This window comes from Mastacembelus armatus, chromosome 13 (assembly GCF_900324485.2).
Source record: "Mastacembelus armatus chromosome 13, fMasArm1.2, whole genome shotgun sequence".
NCBI lineage: Eukaryota > Metazoa > Chordata > Actinopteri > Synbranchiformes > Mastacembelidae > Mastacembelus > Mastacembelus armatus.
The window spans coordinates 16,463,562-16,487,455 of NC_046645.1; the positions used below are offsets into that span (position 1 = coordinate 16,463,562).

At 39.8% G+C, this 23,894-nt stretch overlaps 1 protein-coding gene across 1 annotated transcript in view; it reads right to left on the bottom strand.

Moving 5' to 3' along the window:
* Positions 1-343: 343 nt before the first annotated feature.
* ulk2 (unc-51 like autophagy activating kinase 2) overlaps positions 344-23,894 on the bottom strand; it is a 34,706-nt gene continuing 11,155 nt past the window's right edge. Inside the window, exons 4-27 of the mRNA XM_026327083.2 lie at positions 21,731-21,763; positions 20,113-20,149; positions 16,377-16,550; positions 16,065-16,138; positions 15,846-15,947; positions 15,705-15,763; positions 14,636-14,718; positions 14,441-14,491; positions 14,233-14,321; positions 13,617-13,785; positions 12,629-12,686; positions 9,184-9,333; positions 7,923-8,068; positions 7,736-7,816; positions 6,764-7,026; positions 6,497-6,675; positions 5,833-5,942; positions 5,583-5,720; positions 5,115-5,347; positions 4,839-5,017; positions 4,580-4,698; positions 4,163-4,320; positions 3,849-3,984; positions 344-3,158 (exon numbers count right to left, since the gene is read on the bottom strand). Of these exons, the coding sequence (XP_026182868.1) occupies positions 3,094-3,158; positions 3,849-3,984; positions 4,163-4,320; positions 4,580-4,698; positions 4,839-5,017; positions 5,115-5,347; positions 5,583-5,720; positions 5,833-5,942; positions 6,497-6,675; positions 6,764-7,026; positions 7,736-7,816; positions 7,923-8,068; positions 9,184-9,333; positions 12,629-12,686; positions 13,617-13,785; positions 14,233-14,321; positions 14,441-14,491; positions 14,636-14,718; positions 15,705-15,763; positions 15,846-15,947; positions 16,065-16,138; positions 16,377-16,550; positions 20,113-20,149; positions 21,731-21,763 (2,886 nt within the window). The 3' untranslated portion in view covers positions 344-3,093. The remainder of the gene's footprint in view (positions 3,159-3,848; positions 3,985-4,162; positions 4,321-4,579; positions 4,699-4,838; positions 5,018-5,114; positions 5,348-5,582; positions 5,721-5,832; positions 5,943-6,496; positions 6,676-6,763; positions 7,027-7,735; positions 7,817-7,922; positions 8,069-9,183; positions 9,334-12,628; positions 12,687-13,616; positions 13,786-14,232; positions 14,322-14,440; positions 14,492-14,635; positions 14,719-15,704; positions 15,764-15,845; positions 15,948-16,064; positions 16,139-16,376; positions 16,551-20,112; positions 20,150-21,730; positions 21,764-23,894) is intronic.

Genomic DNA, 23,894 nt, shown 5'->3' on the forward strand with positions numbered 1-23,894 from the left:
AGGCTGCTGTAGCACTCCTGGAAACATGTAAACACATCATGCCTCCTATGAGTCCATCTTGCTCTGGAGGTACTGACTTATATTATAAAAGCAAAGAACAAGAACTTCACTGATTCACTGTCTTTATATAGAATTTCTAGGAATTATAACTTTGAATGATTTAGACGAATGATTTACACTCATTTGTATTTTTTTTGTTGGCCAAGCACTGTTTTTTGTCTGTAATGTATTACAAATTGTCTACAGTCCAAACAGTGTTATTATGCATTACCTTTTTCAGTGGAGACCTTTTCATCCTGTCGTTGGAAAAATCTACAGAGAAATAAAACTCAGCAAAGACATCTTGATTTATGTCTTTTTAATATTAAAGACTGTATCTGAGTTCCAGAAAGAACAAGGAGAGACACCCCTTGATGATAGACAAGTATAACATTAGCATTTTTCTTTGAAAAAAAAAAAAAACATTGGTGCTTCAAACTTGTACTTTTAGAGTTGAGACTAGTGGAAGAGTTTTTCAAAATGCATTCAGATCAAGCTGGAGAGGCGCAAACAACAGGGTACATACATTCAAGATTCTAGAGAGGTTCTACAGGGTAAAATGCAGAGTAAAATGTACCTATGCTTTATCTAAAACCACCCATCTTCAGTTATAGTCCATGGACAAAATGGTATATAGCAAAGATTCAGGTGGGTTTCTATAAGCTTTATTTTCTCCTCTTCACTCTGTGTGCAGTAAAAGGCTTCCTGTGGTTCAGAGTGCTCATGACAAGGATGAGGGAAACTGAAATCCAGATATGTCTAGAAAAAGAACAGTACATCAGAGAAACAGGCGCAATTGCCTGTGAGTGCATCTGTACACATTTTTACACTGAAAAAGAATTTATTCACACCTGTACAGAGGAGTAGGCCTATGTCTGCTTTCACAAGAAGAAGGCACCTCCTTTTCCATTATTAACTGTACACTACTGGCCTTAATGCACGCCTGGCAAGTGTACATATGTAATACACTCATACATACAGTACATACACCATTGGATGGACAGCAGATGACTTGAAAGAGGAGAAGTAGAGGGACTGAGTGGAAACTAGGCAGTGTAGGTTGTGATAAATCAAGTCACAAAATTTTGGGAAATGTTGAGACTATGCTTTTTTTTCAGTAAACTTCATGAGATTGACTGTAGATGTGTTGATCTTGACAATGAACAGTCCTGGTAGAAAGAGTTCTGTGGAAAGTTTTGGAGCTGCCATGAATTTTATTTTGTTTTTTTTTTTATTTTTTGGCACACCCCTGTTGTGCCAAAATAGGTTTTCTTATCAAACCCTTGGCAGATGTGAATAAAATGTATCAAAGTCATCTATGTACATATACAGATTTGTGCTCTTTGCCTTTTTGTTTGACAGGCAGGGTGCCGGATGGCATCAGTGACACTCCCAAAACACAAACTGTGATCTCATACACACTCACTCCCCTCTTAAAAAGGGGTAAATGAGCCACATACAAATATATGCAAGTTTGCAAACATCAAGTTCTTTAAAAATAAGCTACAGATACTGACAAAATAAGGTGCAGTATTTGTAGTAAATGGAAACCTATCAAGGTAACTTGTCAAGTAATATGACCATTCAGTTTCATAATGAAGTCAGGGTTTAAAATGAACACCTGATCAGCTGTTAAGTTCTAAAGTTCTGGTTTCTTCTGAAAATCTGAACCTACACACCTTGTGACACTGTGAGCAGAGTGAGCCACCTTCACTCCAAATTCACCTTTACCCTCCTCATGTGAACATGATCAACAAGTCACCATGGGTCTGTTAAGATTCCTACACACCTGAGAAACAAAAGAAACAATGTGACCAGAGCCTGTCTGAATTTTTCACAGTTTTCATAAGCAACACCTCTGCATGGAATGGGCAAAATGAACCACAAGTCGATGCTAGCCAATCAAAGCTCCCCTGTATTGTTGCCATATATTCTGTTCATAGTAGAAAATAGGAAAGCAAGCTACATTGAAATTGAAGGCATTGTTTCACAGGCCAGACAACTACTGCATGCAGAATAAGAAGGATAATTCCACTAATTTACCACTTCAGATCAATTTATTCAATTTAGAAAGCTACCTTCTTTTTTCACAGAAGTAGTATTCCTTGTGATGAATAAACTCATCTTGTATATCAAACCTGCAGACAGCCCCTTTAACAATCTGGTTTAAGTGAACTACAGATAAGTGGTTCTGTAAAACACTTTGCTAAACTGAGCTATTATACATTTGTCTTGCCTGTTTTCTCCAATTGCGCTGCCTTATGGGAAACATATGCATTCTGTCAACTTGTTGATCATGCACACAGATCAGGTATATTTTCAGGGTAAGGGAGGCAGGAGTGATTAAAAACCCATCCTCCTGTTTTCACGCTTCTATCTTCAGAACTTACACAGATACATCTCCTTCTCTTTATCCACAATAAAGTGCTTGAGCTAACGACACAAAAAATAAAAACAAAGCAATTAAATGTCCACAGGTTCCTTTGCTCTCATGGCTCTCTTATTACTGTAACATGAGTTTGTGTTTTGTCTAAATGTCCTTGTTTGTGAATCTGATCTTTTCCAGTGAGTGGCCCTAACCCTTTTGCTAATATTTTTCATTTATTTTTACTATAATACTTGCGATTTTCAAGACAGGCAGGAGACTAAAATATCCATGTTCTTCTAAACCAATAAATAAGAACAATAACAACTTAAACACAGAGTAAATAACCAATGACATCACACAGTAAGCAAGATGAGATGGTATTTTACCATCAAAACATACAAATCAAAAAAGCACATGAATGTGCATGGATATATGTCTGGTTTTAGCCTTTTGTTTCTGGATCCATGGTCATCTTTGGTTGGGTTTTTGTGCATCAGTTGCCTCACACTTGAGTCCGTGATGCAGTCAGTAAAATTAAGTGATAATAAATACAGATAAAACCTATCACATGAAAAGTGCTTGAACTGCTACAGGTGTGAACAGCTGTTTGTGGCAATGGTAATCAACAGTCTTAGGACGTGGTCCCTATATGTGTGTGTGTGTGTGTAGATGTGTTTATGCGAGGGCTACTCATACAGTGTGACAGTACAGTAGCAGAGGGCTGAAATTCTGCGGTCCACACTGGCCTTGTCTGTAAGAAAAATACACACAACAACACATTATTAATATAAGCTGTTAAAGCTAACATAAGTAAAGTAAGTAGCAGGAAGTTATTAGATAAAGTAGATAAGTTAAACAAGTGTGCATAATTTTTATGACAGGTCTGGACCACTCACAAGTTTTCTTGGTACCTAAGAGTAAATCTTACACTGTGGTACTACTGAATACAACACACTCTTAAATTGCTCATATGTGCCCCCTCTGTTCATGTGAGTGGTTCCTGCCAGAGATGGTGACTCTGACTTAGGCTTGAGTCACACTTAAGTCAAACACACAGTAACTTGAAACTCGTCCTCAAAACATTGAGACTTGACTCGGACTTGATCTTTAGGACTCATGAACAATGTTTATATAGTTAATTATTTTATTTTAGCACATTAACGTGCATTTCTGACAAGGAGTATGTTATCTTTTTTTTTTCTTCTGCTAAAAAGATTTTAAAAAGTGGCAGAATAGACGCAGCAAAGGTGCTAGCCTCTATTGGCAGTGAGCATAATCCATTCGACTTGTGACCAGGGACTTCAGACTTCACTTGGAAGTTGTGACCAGAGACTTGAGATTTGACTGGCACTTCTAAAAAATGACTTGTGAGCATCTGGTTCCTGCTTAAGGCCCACTGTGTAATATTAAGCATATATAACAGAGTGTAGTTCGTACTCACATTTGACCACATTCTCAATGTCAGTGGGGTCCTGTAGGATCTTGGACAGGCCATCTAACAGCATGGCAGCCTTGCTATAGCGGTAGGCTATATCTTCTGTCTGCTTGAACATCTCATCCAGAGCTGCTGACTGAACCTGAAACATACACAGACATAACATGACAATGGGCTGAATAACACAGATTGTAGTTGCATGTCTCTGAACATATTTAAAAAACTGGTGGAAATGACAATAGTCAATATCAGACTAAATTCTTTTACTCTCTTAGCGCTGAAGATTTTTTGTTTTTCTAAGCTGTGTGTCTGAGACTCACCATCTCCACGGCGTGATTGTAGATGAGTTTCTCTGCAGTTACGCTGTTGATCTCGTCCACAAAACGCTGCTTATCAGAGAAGAAGTGATTGAGTTTGTCGGTCAGCTGCCGGCAGAGGGAGATGCAGCTTTTGTAACGCTCATTCAGGTTCTTCACCACTGAGAGGAGAAGTGGAGGGGGTTTTGTATTTTTGATTGTACTTTTTTATATTTTGATAATTATATATATACACACACACACACACACATACATATATATTATATATTTAGATGCTGTGTCCTTCTATTAACAAACAGACATTAAACCTGACATAGATAGAGAACCTCTCTCCTAATGATATGTGTGGACAGCAGTTTTCACACACAGTTAACTGCACTGGACATTGTTAAAGGTAACTTAAGAAGGAACAGTAGTTACCCTGTTTGACAGCAGAGGATGGATTCAGTTTGGCTGATTTAATCTGAGCCTTGGCAAGATGGAGAGAAGAAGCCAAAAGCTGAGCTGCCTTCATGTAGAGCACCAGCTGCTCCACCTGCCTGTAGGGGGCAGCACATCCACAGTATATAAGAGGGATGGAAAATCTTAACCATTGCAGCAACACAAAAGGCCTCCAGAGATTATGAAATACTATTACCAGATTTTTCAAAGGTTTGACTACAGTTGGGTCATTCCTTACCCCCATTCTTTGCTGAGCTGGCTGATCTGGTCCACAACCACACTTTCCTGGGGAGGGTAGAGGGAGGCGGCTGACACCCCAAGCTCCGTCCCTCCAGCTCGAACTGCTGCCATTTCCAGCACGCAATCAGTGAAGGAAAGCATCATCCGCAGGTGCATCAGTGTGTCTGTATGTTCACGCTGCACCAGAATTTACCAAGATTAAATATAAAGCAACAAATCAGTCATTCAAAAATCTATCCAACTGACCTGAATGGAGACAGACCCTCACTCTTACCTCCATGAGTGTCTCCTCAGGCAGCTCTGGGGCTTCAAAGGTGATGAATCCTTCCAAGCTTGGAGGGGAGGTCCCATAGGGAACATAGCGTAGACTGCTGGGTGCTCCCTCTACCCCGTGCCCTCCACCAAAACCTCCTGGAGGAGAAGAGCCCATGGCCATACCTGGGGGAGATCCAACATAGGCCCGACCACTGGTGGAGCACAGGGAGCCGGCTGAACTATTGGAGCCCACTGACAAAATAGAAAATGAAAGATGAGGAAACTGCAACTTATGTTCAAATCTATGTCGCATTTCTAAAGTGTTGTCTCTCAATGTTTGCTAAAAAGGTTTGGTTCAAATCAGTGAGAGCAACACAGAAGCCATGACACATATATATATAAAAAGGTCAAATACACTCACCCAGACAACCTCTCTAACTATTTTGATTTGCTTGCACAACATCTGGCTCATGTGAAGGGTCCTCACCTGAGGTGGTGCGTGGTCGGGTGCCTAGATGGCTACAGGTAGGAGGAGTGCTGCTGTTGGGTGGGGAGCCCACAGTGAAAACAACAGTACGGGGACTTGCTGACCCACCCTGAGACAGCCCACTAGGACCTGCAGGGGCTTTGGAAAAAGGAAATGTTATTTTCTGTTATAAATGTTATTGACATTTAAGTTAAACTTCAACAACTGATGGTAAACAGAGTCAGGAGTATGTGTAGCAGTGTACTTATACCTGTGTCCATGGGACGCTCTGTATTCAGACTGTCAGTACTGCCTTGACAGGCCTGTCCACCCAGAGTGATTCTGATTGGCTGCTCAGACAGACGACCTGTACTAACAGACCTGCAGGGAAACCAAAGGCAACATCAGTGTCATGTGGTAGAGACAGCACTTTTGTAATTACATCATTCTCACGTTTCTATCAAACACTAAGCTTGAACAGACAATACCTGCTCATGCACTTTACTTTAAAACTGTCACTACAATGTCAATATGCATGACAAGTGGAAAAATCAAGTATATGCAACTGACCATATCTTAAAACATTAATAAAATGATACTGACAGAAACTTGTGTCAAGCACAAAGTGGCACATAAGATTTTATTCAGGTTAAAGGCTTCCACAGTACAAGTGTGTACAAGTGTGATCACATTATAAATAAACATGTCAGCTGAATAGCATCACGTCTGTCACTGGACTGGCTGGACCAGAACTGATGACAATCGATGGACATATACACTACCAGTCAAAAGTTTGGCACACTTTACCATTGAATTGAATGAGAAAGTGGAAAGTAGAAGTTGAGTTGAGTGCTAACGAAAGCAGGGCAGGCTATAGTTCTGTAGACAACAGAGAGAGAAGAGAAGAAGGTTGTGTTTCTTCCTATGACTCCTACCTCCCAAAGGTCCGACTGGCCTCAGGGAAAGTTGGCCTTCCAGTAAGGTATGGGCTGCAGTGATGACCACAAACATCACGTCCTTCTCCAAGGGTCTTGGTTGGCACTGGGCTGTCTGCCAGTGCCATCAAGTTACAGGATGCCTGTGTTTTGGGAATCTTGAATGGTGCCGAAATGCTCTGAATGCAAAAAACAGAAACTCTAATAACCACTATCATAGGCGATTGAGTATTGACCATCTGGTGATTTACTAATAACTCCACTCACCTTAGTAGGAGAACCAATGATGGTGGGCAGTGGGGACTTCTGCAGCCAGTCGGACATGCGAGGGGAGGAGCCCAGCAGCTTGGTGGGGGAGGAGCCGAGGTTGGCTGGTCGACTGAGCTGAGGGGAGTGACTGCAGGAGGAGGAAGGCTGAACGGGATCTGAGAGCTGTTTGTGGAGCTTCTGCCTGGTCTGGTAAACCTCAGTTAGGGTGGGGGCACTCTGAAGCCGAGCCCCCAGGAGCTGAGAGGACGGGACAGGCGAACCTAGTAAAGGTAAAAGTACTGGATTACAATCACTTACCATAAACAAACAATATGATTTTACAATCAACAAAAGAATAGACTCAAACTTTCCATTGTTCTGTTTGTGTGACTGCATATAAGGAAAAAAATGTTGGCATCACTTCAGACTGTCCACTGTAGCCTCCTTCTTCTAAAAAGTGGTGGCCATGAAAACAGCTCTCTTGGCACAAATAGTGAAGAAGTTGTAAGACATCTACAATGTTCATACAACAGCAATGTTAGATCCTTTTTAAAGGACTGTGACTCATAGTGAATCATGTACTTTGTCAACATGCCATGACACAGGACAAAGGGACAAGGCAGGATCAAAACAACTACTCCCTACTGCAGTTAACGCTGTCTAATTAAATACAAGTTACAATATATTATCCTATGGAGCATTTTTTAACTCGCTTTTCGTCAGAGGTTGTACGTGTTTCCCATAGATCTCAAATATACTTGCAATGGTAGCCAGAGGAACAGGCTGGCATTACCTTCCGGCACAAAAGTGGTCTGCTACATACAACAAACTACAAATACATGTGACCTTTAACTGATTACTATTTGCTATTTCAATAAAACTACATTCTCAACAGCACCATAATACTGGAATCCTATCTAAGTGAATGAGTTAAATTTGGCAGTGTCCAGGCTCTGGGCAGAGCAGCTGAAATTTTGTTCATAAACTGACCTCCAGTGGAGCTCCGGCCACGAGGCTCTTGGTTCTGTAGGTGACAGCAACAGTGACCCAGCTGCTCAGGAATTGTGCCCACTGCAAGCACAAACATTGTGTATGTTTCTAAACATGTTCAAATCATGTCTGGAAATTGTTAATAAGTGGCTGATGGTCTTTGAGACATGTCTGGACATATCCTTACCAAGAGGCGAGGGAGAATAGGGCCTGGAGCTGCCAGTAGAGAGACGTCGGCCCACTGTCTGAGGCACATCTGCAGAGCTTGGGGACCCTGAGCCCACTTTGGGAAACCCCATAGGACTGGTGTTCGAGCGCCTCACTGTGCCAGATCTAGAAAACAAAGACATCAAAAAAGACATTAAGTGCCAGTAAAAGTCATTCTGTTGTTGGAACCATGAAAAAAAAAAATATATATATATATTTTTATCAAGTGTTCAAGTAATTCAACACTCAACAAATGACCTTTTTTTTTCTCTATTTCCTCTCCATCCTCCTAATAATTTCAGGCAGTTCTGCTGGTGTTTGGCTGCTGAGACAACCCATTATTTCACAGTACTGTGCAAGACCTTGACACAGATCTGAATCACATAGAAATGAAGCAGCTGTGAGAGCATTTGCTGTGCAGACTGCTCATTTGTACAACTCAAATCTATCACACAAAACATTTGGTATAATTGCAGTAGGGAGTGGTATTTTGTAGGGACCTGATGTAACAGACTACATAATTTAAGACCAGGGAATCACAAAAAAGTTAAATCAAATGCCCTGGGTACAAACAGCAAAAGGAAAATATTTCATTGAAAGGCATCGTGTGAAGTGTTCTTCTTAACAAAATTATATTTAAATACAAGATTTATCCTCAGTGGCTAACAAATGTGTACCTGTCCTCCAGGATCTAACTCCTGGGAAGGCAGACTGAACAAGCTGCCACTCCAGAAATATTAAACCAATCCTAACCTTCACAGCTGTGATCACAACAGGAAGAATTTAACAAAAAAATAAATGACAAAGCAAACCACCAGATGAACACAAGCACATATATGAGCCAGCACAACAAAACACCCACTTAATAACCATTAGCAATCCAATACGGCGGATTAAAGTCTGCAATACCTCAGACAACATATTGCAAATAGGAACAATAGAACTAATCTTTCTGTGAAGGGCGCCCTTCTCTTTTTCTCTGCTCCCTCTGCTTTGTTTTCACATACAACTGCCAAAAACAGGTTTGGAGGCCACAAACTCAAGCTGATGTAATTACACTGATTAAATAATGTCCTCTTATTTCATTACCTAATTCACAGTTATTGAGTTAAACATTAATAAAGTTGATAGCAACAAACAGGTGTCCACTCCAGGTGTTTCATTCCTAATCTCTAAGAAATATAAATAAATTATACAGAGATAATTTCCATCTCCTGCAGACCAGCAGAGGCAACTCTTACCTGGGGGAGCTGTAGAGGGTGGTGGTTGGGCTGCTGGAGAGGTTCTGCTTTATGCGCTGGTAGTTGCGAACCTGGGTAGGAACAGGAATGGGGGTTGTCTCAGCCCTGGGGGATACCATAGGGGTCTGTCCTGGGGTAGGCTGCGGCTGCCTGGCAGGGTTGAAAGGAAGAAGTGCGGTTAGCCAGTCCAGTTAAGGCTGCTGCTGCTTCCATATGTGCAGGACATCTTCAGAGGTGTCAACACCCAAAATAACTTCAATATCTAAAAGGCTACTAGTTGTGTGTAATAAGTGAAACCTGAAGGAAGACGATTCTAACGTAAAAGACTTGTTTCCGCAGCTCCAAGGTCTTTGTTTACTTCATTGTGAGGAGAGATTAAGGAACTTTAAGTTCAGCCTGGCTGATCATGAGGGGAGACAGTGAAAAAAAAAAAAAAAGGGGCCTGGCTTCCATATAAACACAAAGACAGGACCAATCAGCTTCAAGCCCATCATGTTGGGGGCAGGTCTAGAGGGAGGGCCAGCCAATGGCACGTGCAAGGCTGATCTTCTGTATGCAGCAGACACAGTAGGGATAGTGCAGCAAGGCACAGTTCATTTGCATTGTTTTGTTATTCAAAAGGAGACAAAATGTTCTCAAACATAAAGTCATGACCAAGTTACCCACAGAGGGCCTTTGTTTACATACAGATTACAACAAAAAAGAGAAGAAGTGGAGGAAATGGCTGTTAGAGAGTGGCACCAGCTGGAAACCAGAATTATGTAATAATGTGAAGCCTGGGAGTGTCTACAGGGGAAAGAAACGAGGACACGTGAGGCAAAGACACGTCCAGACAAAGAACTAGAGAGCAGTTACTGTGTGGGATTTCTGTATTTCTGAATGTAAACCTGAACATGTGCAGTCCTTCTCCACACACTTAACACCGATTAAAAAAAACATTTGATACAGTAACTCATGATAAAAGCTCATTTCTCCATATTGCTAAAAGCTTTATTGATCCCAGCCAAGGCTTACCATGAAGAGAAATGTCCTCTCATTAAAAAAGACAGAGAGAGAATGTATATGTCAGCGAATGGCTGCTTTTTAAGAGAGACGAGAGTAAAAGAAGAGAGGCTGAAGTGGCAAGTCATTTTTCTCTCTACCGACTAGCATTTATTAATTTGTCACATGTGTTTCTCCTATCCATCCATCATATGCTTGTCTTTGTCTTACTTGTCCTTTTTCTAATCTCCTGCTTTCATTACAACAAAGCATCCTGCTTTTCTTTCCATCTGTTCCCCTCTCTCCTATTTTCTTCTTCAACTCCAATCAATTGAAGACACACAGAGGATAAACAGGGCTGTGATTTAGGAGCTCTCTGATAGTGTGGCTCGAGCTTCCTCCTGTGTAAATGGTTTACTAATTTATGTAAGCTATGAAGAAAACTGTTAAGGGGACAAGAGAGTGAGGTCATAAAGCTGGCAGCATGAACAGACTGGAGGATGAGACAGGCAGAACAGCAATAAAGAAAAGAGAAATGAAAAAGGGGAACCAGGAGGAGAGAACTTGTTTGCACATGTAAGCAGAAAATCAGGAAGATAGAAAAAGGGTATTAAAGGAAGGAGGAGAAGGAGGTTAGTTTTAGAGAGAAAAATGATTTATGATGATATATTTAACAATTAGATTTTACCCATGAGTTAGAAAACAAAGCTGATTGATAATTTATTATTGATATTCCTCTGTGTCACAGTGTCCATTGTTGCCTCAAAACTATGAAAACACATCAATGAGTCACACTGTTGCAGCGGGTGAAGAACTGACACTGCAGTTTATTTTGAGTCAATCCCACATACACAGCCCCACACACTAAAGTATTGAACGTTATTCTGCTGCTGAAAATAGACCCTAAATGCACTACTTCCTCCTGTTTGAGTAATGTTTGCTTAAAACTACAGTGCCAGACTGTTTCAGAAAATGACAGACTACATTAAAAATGGATTTTTGAGTCATTAGAGATTTATATCTTTGGGAGGAGCCAATGGGGTTGGGGCTGGATATTTCAGAGAGGCAGAGAAGTCCAAATGTATCAAGAAATAGACTAAGACACTGGGTGTTTTAGCCCCAGCTTTACCCTTTTCCACACAGTGAGGCAACAGAACATAAACAAGTAACAGCAGGACATTCAAATATCAAAGTCTAATACAGGTATTAAATTTTACCTAAAACTCAATTTAAGACTGATCTAATGAGAGAAATAAGAAACATATTTCCCTGATTAAACATTGCTAGTAAAAGTAGGGAAAATGTAAGTGGAACAGCAGGGAAATAGCTGAACATTCATATTGCAATAGAACTGTGAACTGTGCAATAGAATGGTCAAATTGTGAGCATTAATGGTAAGCTCTACTAAGTAGATTTAAACCTGAAGAAGAAATTAAATGTTACTATGTTAAGAGAATATGGTTGTGTACATGTTGTTGATGTTTAAATGCACAGTTAAAGCACCATAATAACAGTGACAGATTGTTATTGAAGACATGTTTTGGTGTGAGGTGTTTTTATCCCAGAGCCTTTAGTGCGTCAGGTGCTTTATTTAGCACAGCACCACCTTGTAGTTTGGCTAGTCACTAATCATGTAGATTTTGGGATGGGCAGACGAAAACTCTTGTGACACATGGACAGAGTGTGTGTGGTATCTGGTCTAAAGCAGAGACCAAATTGTTTTTCTAATGATAAAAAAAAAAAAAAACACTGACATGAAAACACAATGGAAGCCTTGTTTAGATGAATACACATTAAGAACAAATGATTTTAACCTTACATACATGCATGTGACGTTAAGGCTGGGTGTGAAATGGAACCTGAGGCACAGTATCATGTCACAGTTCTATTGCAGTTAGCTGATATTTTACTCTGACTTTAGCCAATATTCAGTACATTCTGTAGCACCGAAGAGTTTAACAGACTATATCTGCTGTAATTTTTAATACAATATGTATAATACTAAAACATCAGACAATATTCAGACTCTTTTACTATTTGGACACTTTTTTGTCTAGCAGATTTAACTCTGGTGACCTGTCCAGGGTGTACCCCTGCCTTCCACCCAAAGAGAGCTGGGATAGGCTCCAGCAGATCCCTGTGACCCTGATTAGGAATAAGCGGGTATAGATAATGGATGGATGGACATAGTTGAGAAAAGCACACAGTTGTGTGGCAAATTTGTGTGTGTTTGCACACTTAATAAAGCAGAGTTCCTTTTAATATCTCTTTCTAGAACTTACTTTCTTGTTTATAGCTTTTGGCACAGGGTTATTATGATTTACGCTTAACAAATATTGTATGAGTTTTTCATGACATTTGTATTTCTGAACATCAAGCCTATACAACTGCATTCAAGTGCCAAAAACTAAACACTCTTTCAAAGACTTTCTTCAAGATATCTAGTCTATTGCATTGTACTAACCCTCCACACACAAGGAACTCGCTGGATGGTCGACGGCATGCTCCCATTGTTTGGTCATCTGAGGAGGAAAAGGAAAGTATAGAAAAGACTTGTGAAGGTCCAAGATTCATAACTGGTGAATACAGCAGCAGCAATAAGGTGATTAAATGCCTATCAAAACGCTATTTGATACTCCCAGTGCTTTGCACTTTGTTCATTGTTTGAGTGGAGGACTAGAATGTGGGTGGGTTTTTGTGTAATGCAGCAGGTGCAGAGCATGAGGGTTCATTTCACCAGTCAAAAGGGTAAGTGTGTGTGCCTGCTTTATGTGGACGGTTGTCTACAATTACAACATGAAATGCTTAGCAGCTGTCTAATGTACTGGCTGTGGATTTGGTGGCATGTTCTGGAGTGTGTCGAATGCAACATCATTATATATATTGCAGCCATGTTGTATCTGTTGATCTGTATAAAGACATCATCTCTGAGTGTATAATCAATGCACTGTATGTATGAATGTCCGGCCTAATGTTATGTAAGATCTAAAAAGAAACAAGTAATGTACACGGTTAGCTAATGGTTAACTGGTGAAGATAACCATTAGGCTTCCCGGTTGGAACATTTTACACTGTGGGATTTAGTGTGTAGACTACATTTGAGTGTAGACTGACGAGGTTAAAGCGTTTTTTTAAATTCATACAAGCATACCTTATTTATTCAAACAGATATTCTATAGCTTACTCGGTTTGTGGTCTTTTTCACATCAAGGAGGATTGATTGCAAGTTGGAAAGACTGAGTGAATGACTTAGTTTCAATTTGGTGTACCTAATAACCTGGCTGTAAGTGTATATAAGTATCAAGAAGTAGAATGACAGAAATAGAAGCAGGTGATCTACTCAAAAGCCCAAGAATTAATCTACTGCTCAAAATATGCAACAAGTTACACGTGAATGAATTTAGGGGACATACAGCTGTAGGAATGTGTCTGTACAGTGTAATATCACTTACAGCTGTCAGTAGAGATGTGAGGCACCAGAACAAAGTCATCAGTGTCACAGGATGAATTTTTACTGCTGGTGCTTCCTCCAGACTCTTTGGAAAGCTGCAGGAAGTTGGGCGGACCAAGCGGAGGTGAAGACAGACCATCTTCTACTAGAGTCTGCATGTCTGGGAGAGACTGTCCACAGAAAGAGCGAGAGAAGGAAGAGAAAATGAGGATGAAGTTGAAGTGGCTTCTAAATGCCAGGGGAGTGTTGACTGTTAAACTAATTTAACCACAGCATTACAAAGAACAATGATATCGTGGGGAACTGACTTAGAAGCAGCAGCACTTGTCAGCAGTGGTCACAGAGGTAGTAGATGGCTGATTATCCCACAGCAAGAACATTAAGAGTGTAAAATTACCAGTAAACCTACTCATGAAAATGACTTTTAGAAGGATTTGACAGTTGGTTGAAGCTTATAACATTACTACAACTACATTACAACTACAGTATATGTCAGTACTGTGTACAGAAGACAGGAACAATAGGAGCACAACACCAGGGAGAATACTGTACTGCTTTGTTACAGTGTAAGAGTAATTTTGTCTGAATGAGGATTTATGAAGTAATATCAGACTCACAGGTGGAGAATTGTAACGGATGCATGGAGAGCTGCCACAGGAACCGTCTGTCACTGTGTTGGAGGCACTGGGGACCGGCACAGGACATGCTAAGGCGAATAAATAAACAATCATGTTTTCTGGTTGGAGAATGAACATTAAGTACAGTATGTCAATATACAGTAGTACAGTATGTCATGATACTTATGAACCTGCTCTCTGTACTTACATTTTTTGATGGTGGATGATGGCTCCAGGAAAGGATGGCTGAAAAATGTGTCTAAAGGGTGAGGGGTTAGAAGGACAGAACAGACCAGACACATTTTATCCAAACATCAAAATAAATCTCCAAGAATGTAAAATTAAACACAAACAATAAATGTAACATAATGTTCAAACACATTACTATTTTGTCAGCACTTACCAAAGTCTATTCTGTCTTTCTGATTTCTCTGCAGCAGCCCAAGCAAAAGGTCACTAAGTTGTGGGGATGTCTCTCTTGGGATACTGGGTAACAAGAGCATGAGAACTTTAATATCTTATTTCTGTTAGGATGCTTAGATACAGCGCCAAACAAAATCTCACAAGTTCAATGCATGTCACACTGTGCCAGAACTGGAACAGTGTGATGTAAATAGAAACGATTTTCAACGCTGTTATTAGTTCTGCTTGCTCCAAGATCAGTCTGTGGCCTTAGAGCTTACCTAGTGTTTACTTGTGTTAGTGTGAACCTTTGACAGGACCGAATATGTTTGGGGCTGACCTCAAAATATTTGGGTCTGAAACCCCAAATGATTATGCCTAAAGACGCCACTGCATTCACCAAATAAATCATGACATAACATTGCTATCCTCTACATGTAAGTACATAACCTTGTCTTGCAAGTAATAACTATTGGCATCAGCAATATAAGTCCTGTATTTACTTCGAATAGGTTTGATACCAAATTTTGCCATATCGCACACCTCTACTAGGGACTGCACATGTCTAAATCAAAATTTGGCCCAATATATACAGAAGATGTGAAATATTTCACAGGATAAGTAAAATTTTAGAGTGGCTGGTGGTGCTAAAGGAAAGCAAAGTCAATGGACTTTGGGGAATATGGATAAATACACCAAATTTCATGATTATTCATCTATTATTGTACAGATAAGTCCCTAAAAACCAGAAATGCCAAGTGGTGGTAGGACTAAGGGAAAAGTCAGAGGATCCCAAAGATGCATTATGTGTGCATGATGCATGTCTGTACAAAATTTCATAGGAATCCATGTATTTACTGAGATATTTTGATCTGGACCAAAGTGGTGCATCAAGAGAACAGACTGTTATTGCCATCCTGAGCCTCATGCCTAACATGGCTAAAATGGAGACGACATCAACTGGCATCATCCACAATTATTTCATCACAGCTGCTGCCTTCTTCTGGGACAGCAAAAACAAACTATGTAAAGGACCATTAAACCAAAAGACAAGAGGTTTTGTAACTTACATGGGTTGTAGATTCTTGTTCTTTTCATAGAACATCCTCAGGTCTTGGGGACTATTTGCCTAAAAAGATTTATATAAAATTAGATGCATTCATACATCTATGAATATTTCTGTCACTGTTTTTTTTGAGCACATTATTAACCTGGAACGGCGGTTTGCCAATCAGACACTGGTAGATGACTGTTCCTATGCTCCACAGGTCGGCCTTGGCATCATAGTTCTGGGACATGATAACCTCTGGGGCCTGAGGGAGGAAAGGTCACAAGTTAAGATTCACAGCAGGGAGAGATACGCAATAGACTGTTAAGAAACCATGTCAATTCCAGACACACTCTAAACACATGCAGGAAAACACACTGACCATGTACATTGGTGACCCGCATAGTGTGGCAGCCATCATGTTGCTCTGGAGGTACCGTGCAAAGCCAAAATCAGCTGCAGAAGAGAAGTATGAAATAAACCAATCACTTTCACTAGAGTCTAGAAAACATTGTTGGGAACAGTAACATGCATAAAACAGTATTGAACTCAAAACAAAGACTGAGATGGTGGAGAAGCACTCCATACATAAATATCAACACTCCCAAATAAGATGTTTTGAGAGCAGACAGCTTAGTAGTATTCTTAGTAGTAGTTTTTTTTTTTTCGTGTTTTTTTTGTCCGACTCTGTTACCTATTTTGATGCGAATGCCACTGATGTTGGACTTCTTGCGACCTGCATATGACAGCAGGATATTCTGAGGCTTCAGATCACGGTGTATAATTCCTTTGCTGTTGAGGATGCGCATGGCAGCAGCAATCTGCTGAAGGAAAACCCTCAGTGTTTCTTCTCTCAGCGTCCCCTTAGCTATGTAAGATAAAAAAAAATAAAAAACATTACCCATGATTGATCTGCCCATACTGTCCTATCGTGTCTCTGGATGACTGCCTTAAGGCACACATTGATTTCACTCAGACACTTCTACCCAGTTTCCTTGAACTGCACTCGTGAGGCAAGACTACTGACAAATTATACAATATAAATTTAACTATATTAATACACTAAAAAAGTTCAACAACAATTGCTTACCAGCCCTACTCACTTCCCTGGTGGTGACCACTACTGACTCCTGTAGCACAATCTAACACAATCGGTGTTTTCAAAAATTTCTGGATATATAAAAAGTTTTGGCAAGCTACCATTTGTTTGAATAAGTTATGAGATTCCAGCAGGTAGGGTGGTTTTAAGTCTCTGTAATTATGTCCTATACTGTCAGGTTTACTAGTGGCACTGATTTAATAACTCACTCACTTATCACAGACAACATAAAGATCGCTAAACCAAATTGGTATTATGTAACTGGTAGTTGAAACAGTATAGTGAAAGGAGCCATATCTCTGAGTGGATTATTCTTATACTTGAGTTAGTAGCTCTTAAATTAATCTCAAGATTTCTTTTCCACCACTGTAAACAACTTACTGTTAGACTGTTATGTTTTATTCCTTAATTCAGCTAATTTCTCTGACCAGTTCTCCCTCCTGTGTAAATATTGTAAATAGCTGACTAAATCTTAAAAAGACAACTGTGACTGGCATCATTAATGTTATTTCACACAGTAAATAAGTCACTGAATCAGGAGAACGCTCCCTCAGATTGTAGACTGATATCCTGTATGGTTGGTCCTGACTGGTTGATCCACCAAAAAAGGATCTGGTGCCCCAAATTATTAAGATGCTTTATGATATTCATAATTCATAAACCAGACATAATAAACCTACATGTTCGTTATATGTATATATTTAAATTCACTACACTCTCTATTATTAGCATGGTACATCACAAACTGATGACATGACATTTTTGTTGCAATTTCACAAACAAGGCCAAGGTGAAGGAAGCACTAGTATCTGTGTTATGACTATTATGTGTCCACGAATCATTTCAGCTTAGACTGACATATTACTCTACAACCAGAAATGCTGACTTTTGTTACAAACTATCACAATGGTGTAAACACTGTGCTGACTGGCTCTGAACTGGACAAGAAAGTCTTTGTACAAAGCTGCAGTGGCTCTCACACACACAGCCAACCCCACAGAAAGCAGTGCAACATACAAACACTCATAGATGAACACACACATGCTCTTTAACATCCCCACAACACAGGCTTGCATTATATCACTAACCATCCTACACTGATAATAAATGCACAATCATATGAACACATGATAATAACGACAGGACCCATTTGAGGCCCCCTAACTAGAATGAGTACACATGAAATCATTTGGATTAAATGGAGTCTGGTGCCAGCAGCCACGGTAATACCAGCTCCAAGAAGTGTCTTAAAGTTGTTACAGTTAAAAAGCTCGTAGTTGACATGTGAAGCCCCTGCCTCTGGGCGCCCCTTGATACTCTTAGGTCCTTGCGGTGTACAAAGCGTTTACTTTGAAAAATATAGTGTTCAAAGCAGGCTTGGTTGCCTGAATACACAGTAATAATGGAACTGAACTCGGGTTCTATTTTTTTGGTTTTCTCTCTTAACTGGGGCCATGGTGAAGAGTGAAGACCAGGGGTGTTTGTATTGTGCTGCTAGAGGTGAAAACTGTGGATCGGCGCACAACAGATGAAAGCGAAAGCATTTCCCAAGAGTGTTTCCATTAATTTTAGATCACCAACATGTTTCTTAAACCCCATCACAATTAGACTGTTCAAAGATGTCCTGCCTTTAATCAGCATATCTATTTTAGACTTGGTCAATTTATTCATTTCATTCCAATGGCAATAAATCGGTCCTATGTCCAGTCAGTTATCCATTACCAATTTATCAGTCGGTATCTAGGAGTCCCACTGAATCTTAACCTGGTTTTTCCACAGGTGTTTCCATTTCAACCTTGAGATTTCTAGCTCATATTCATACATGGATGTTTCTGTACACTATGCCAGCCACTTGGGTTGTGGTGTTCCATGTATGCCCTCCCTGCTAGCTTCTTACATCCTGCTGTTAAGTGCTGGATTGTCTCAGGGGCCTCTTTGCACAGTCTGCATATGGGGTTCTGCCTGGTGTCTTTTGAGTCCAGCTTTGTCCAGCCTTTTTTCAGTATCATTTCAGTTACCATTTTTTCTATCTGCCAGTCATTCATACCATGCAGGTGTTTGTCCTTCTATGATGGTTCTTGCTCTTCCTTTTCTGCCTTCTCAGGTTCCCATTATCTGAGGTGTTTCATCCCTGATAGTGGTTCTGATGCTTACTGCAGGGCTCGAAATTGTGACCATTTTAGTCGCACATGCGACCAAAGCGCAATCTCAAAATATGTTTGGTAGCACTTTAAGGAAAGAAAGGTTGCGTCATTATTTTCACCACCCTCACTACCTGCGTGCGCCCTGTGATAGCGCCAAATCTCTGAAGAAGAACGCTGAAATATGCATGCTGGAAGATTTTTTTTTTTTGCCATCTGCAAAATAATACAGAGACAACTTCAGCAGTTGTGCTGGATAGTGATGTGGTGGGTGTCAAAGCTGATGTGGGTCCCCCAGTGGCATAAAAGACATATCTTTTTAAAATAGTGTTTTCTCTCTACCTCTACCTCCTCTTTTGGCCACATCTCTTTTGGGTATCTGATGAGAAGCAGGACATGTTGATAGCCCAGAACTTGTTGTTTTTGTGACAACTGTGTCCTAAAGTGTGACACACTTTATCACATCCGTACAGTCTGACAAGTGACAATCACAAAGGACTATTATAAATCGCAGTGTGTGCCCGTCTTTACTTTTTGTAAGTAGGTAGGTAGGTACAACAAATTGCTAAAAATCAATGAAAATCAATTACTAAAACAGTTAGCAATGAACACATTTCTCAATTAGTTTGGTCTAGTGAAATTCTATAGTTAGCATTCTGACAGCAATTAGCAGAAGAGATCATATTTTTCCTATATTAGCTCATCTTCATTAGCTCTTTGTAAAATCCAGAATAATCAGGCTCATCTATACATTGTAGTACCATATTATCACACTCTATACTCTTAAAATTAGAGTTACAACTTTCTTTTTTGACAAAGTTTATAGTCCAGGCTGTCTCAGGTGACCCTGAACCCTCCTTTAGCTATGCTAGTATAGGCCTAGACTGCCAGGGAACTTCCCATCATGCTCTTCTCTCCTCTCCTCCCCGCACCGTGTCTCTCCTTTCCTCTCTCCTCTTCTCTTCCCTCCTGTCTGATCTCTCGACTCCTCTTTCCACTCTTCTCTACTCTTTATATGTCACAACTGAACTTTGTGCATTCTCTCTCCTGCAGTTTCTGCTCTTCTGTCCTCACTCTCTTTTTCTCTCTTAGAGCCATTGGTAACTTTGTTTTGATGAACAGTAGTCTGTCTGTGTGTGTGTGTGTGTCTTAAAGTGTGAGGCTATAAGCCAGATTAGTGTGATGCTTACCTTGCAGATAGTCAGCAAGATCACCTCCATTACAGTACTGTGTGTAGGGAAACAAACAATTACTGTCAGCAACTATTAAACTCAGGTTCAACAATGTTAAGCAGAGAATTGTATTTAGTTGTTAAGGGTGCGTATGCATTTGGTTGTATCTGTGTATATGTGAATGCCTGTTGAAATCTTAGCCCAGACAGCAGCATGAAATAATCTGCTGAATGGCTGTTGCTTTATCTGTGCTGACAACCTCTAGAGAAGTAATTGCACTCAAGCAGAGGGAAAAGAACAGACTGATGAGGTTGGTTTGGTAAGTTAAGAGAAATTGAAGTGCTGAATGGATTAGTAGAGACAAGCAAGACTGGATAAAGTTACAGTCTACATTCCCTGCATGGAGACAGCCAGTGTCTCTATCCTGGTGTTTCTGCTTCTGAGCTTAATGTCACGAGGAGGTGTGTGAAATTTTAAAAGAAAAGCAAAATTAAGTTTTGCTGTTGTTCGAACCAAGTGCCCCTTGTCATATATTCTCAGTCTCTGAACTCCGTTAGAGGCATGACCAGCATCCTTCCAAAAAAAAAAAAAAAAATTCCCATATTTTGTGCTTTGATGATAGTGTGTATTAAAGCATTGGTCAAGTTCATATTAGTATGAGCAACTCAATTAATTAGAACAGTTCTAAACTTACATGGTAACTGAATTTAAAGAAAGTGTCAGACCATACAAAAGTATGCAGCTAGTTATCAAGCTATCTAAAGCTCTATCTAGCTTGTTGTTGGGCTTGCTTACAATTTGCATGCAAGTTCTCAGGGTCCAGTTCAAACTATCCGCTACCATAGGTTGGCAGAGCACTGTACTAAATCTACATTACAAAACAACCTCCTTCGCTTCAAAGATTGTTCCTACAAATGAAGCTATGATCACACCTAGCTCAGTAAACTCTTCTCATCCTAACACTTCTGATCCTAACCATCCTAACAATCTGATACTTCCAGCTAAGGTGATTTAACTAGTCTTAGGTTCATGTTATAAAGTGCAGCACAGAAATAATCCTTGCAATATTTATTCTTATTAATTATTATTAATTAGCCACCTACACCAAAACAAGATTTTAAGATTTTTAAGTTCCAAGACTTTCTTGGAACATGATTCCTAGAAAACAAAAGGGGTGTATTTTAAGTGAGTAACCTGAGATGCAGTTATGGTTTGTTTTCTACTACGCAGCCAGCTGAGTATGTTACGAAACAAGCGAAGAATGTTGGAGACGATGCCAAGAGTGAGACTGTCAGCAAGTTAAGAGAGGAAATTTGGACACAACATGAAAAAAAGAGAAGAAAACAACATAGAAGCCTGACAGTCACGAGGGGACAACAGCAGTAAAAACTGCCATTAGGGCAAGAACTTATGCTGACAGGCAGTGATGAGGGAAAATTATTACTCCATAATGATTGCTTGGAGTAGGTTTTTTTTTGTGGTAATGGGCACATGCAGAACACTATATGTCATCACTTATGTTTCAACTAACTAACAAAGGAAGCTGAAAAAAACTTTTCTAAATATGAGTGACACCATATGAGAAGAGGATGTGAGTTCTGACTTGAAATATTCAGACACTCAGTTCTATACTTACCTCCATGACCAGGAAAACAGAGTTGGGTGTTTCCTAGAAGAGAGCAGACACAGAATCAGTTACAGAAGTCATCTATCATGAACCAGCTGTCAGTTTCACCACACAGCCATAAGAAAACAGCCACTAGGTAAAATTCATAGCATAAAATGACATACACCTCTATGTCAATATAAAACACTAAAAAGATATGAAAAACAACAAATTGATTACAGAACATGGTTCATTGTAAAACTGGTGTGGGGATGGATGGTAGGCATAGAAACTAAGGAAATGTGTTTTAGGTAAATACTTCTTTTTTGCCTCTTAATGGAAGAATCTAGAATCTACCAAATGTAATATAAATGTACACTGCATATTTTTATGTTTTTGTAGTGTAAATGTACTTTATTAAATAAAAAGCCTATATTCAATTATTTAATAGGGACAATGTAGTTGACATAGTTACAATATAATGTATCCGACTAATGTTCTGCACAAAAAAACTATAGCCGTAGGTAATTTGCAACTACTGTCCTTGTGTGTGGCATCAGTTCAGCAGCATCTGAAAATGTTTCATTACAAAACCAATGAAAATACAGTTAAATAACTAAATATCCTAAAACTAAACACCTATTAAGTATTGTAATGTTTCAAATTTGGACATCTAAACTTAGTATAGGTATTTACAAAGAATATGAAGTTGTAGCTTCGTCTTAATGGAATGCCAGGTAGTGCAGAGTGGTACAGCTTAAAATGTTTAATCACAAGTTTTAATAATTGAATTTCTACCATACATACAGAATCCTACTTTTCCTGTCTAGCCTATGAACAGAAATGAATCACTGACAAAGCGGATTCATTTTTGTACTTATTAGCAATATGCAACAACAAAATAATGCAGTATTTCTCACAGTTTCAAATACATTCTATATGCAAATAAATAGTAGGTGACCATGGGCTGACTACTAGCTACAGCACTGTGCCACTAAGCAAATCAAGTGATGTGTAACTCCATGCTAATGGTTGCTAAGTGGCTCAGTCTTTTCCAATCCTATACAGCACTGAGGCAGGTGTTGATGGGGGATGGGCCACAAGTAACCATTCTGACTGTATGTGTGTGCTGAGGGGTTAGAGGGATTACACAATGAGGATGCTATTCAATCAGGAAAATGGGGGGCGGAGGGATCAGTGTGTTGAGGGCCAAAGTTACCATGAACGCAGGGGAGTGACGGTAACTGATCCGTCACCGTCCTATCACACAGTACACAGACACACTCGCTGACGAAAATGTTTGAGAAAGCCAGAAGAACATTCTTACAAAACACAGTGTCCAAGGACATAATGTCAGATAAAACTGATCAACAGAAGGGACCAAAGGGTACTTCTAAGAAAAGGTGGAGAAACATCTATTGTATTCTGTTTATGGTTTGGTACTTTTACATGTTGTTTCCTGCTACTGCAGTTTGATTTGCTGTTTAATTGCTACGAAGCAAGATGAATTTCAAGAGGCAGGTGGTCACAGCTGCACATAAGGCATCCTTTGTTGTTGGGGGCTTAGAGGAAGTAATAGCTCACAGTTATGAAAGTAATGACTGCCTGAACTATTTAAATGAACAATTGTTTTTAGAAGGTAAAGTTCACACATTGGCTGCATCTGAAACCTTGTCACATGCATGTAACACTTTAGAAAGGGTTTCAACAGCATATCCACAGGCAGGATGGAAAGATGAGAGGACTTTAATATCCTGAGATTCAAAAATGCCCAACAAATGCTCAATATACAGGTACAGAAAAACAGGTGGCACACAAACAAAAATCCTCAGAACTGCTAAGAGTCAATATGAGTCAAAACAACAGTGCCTGGTTAAGCATTCAGTTATTGCGTCACATTCCTGACACACTCCTGAAGTACAAGGTTATGTAACAGTGTGGGGGAGAGGATATGGACAAACTGGAGAGTGTGGAGAGGAGAGTAAATGACTGTGTATACTGGGGAGGGAGGAGGTTAAGCAGGGCTTTTGGCACGCAAGTGGCAAGCATCATAAGTAAACTGGTATAACTTTGGAATTCAGTCTGTGCTATGACATAACCTCAACACGCAGTGAAAGATAATTGTGACTGACAGCAGAACACACTATGTCCTGATATGTCCTACTGATATGGCCCACAATTGTTAAACACACAA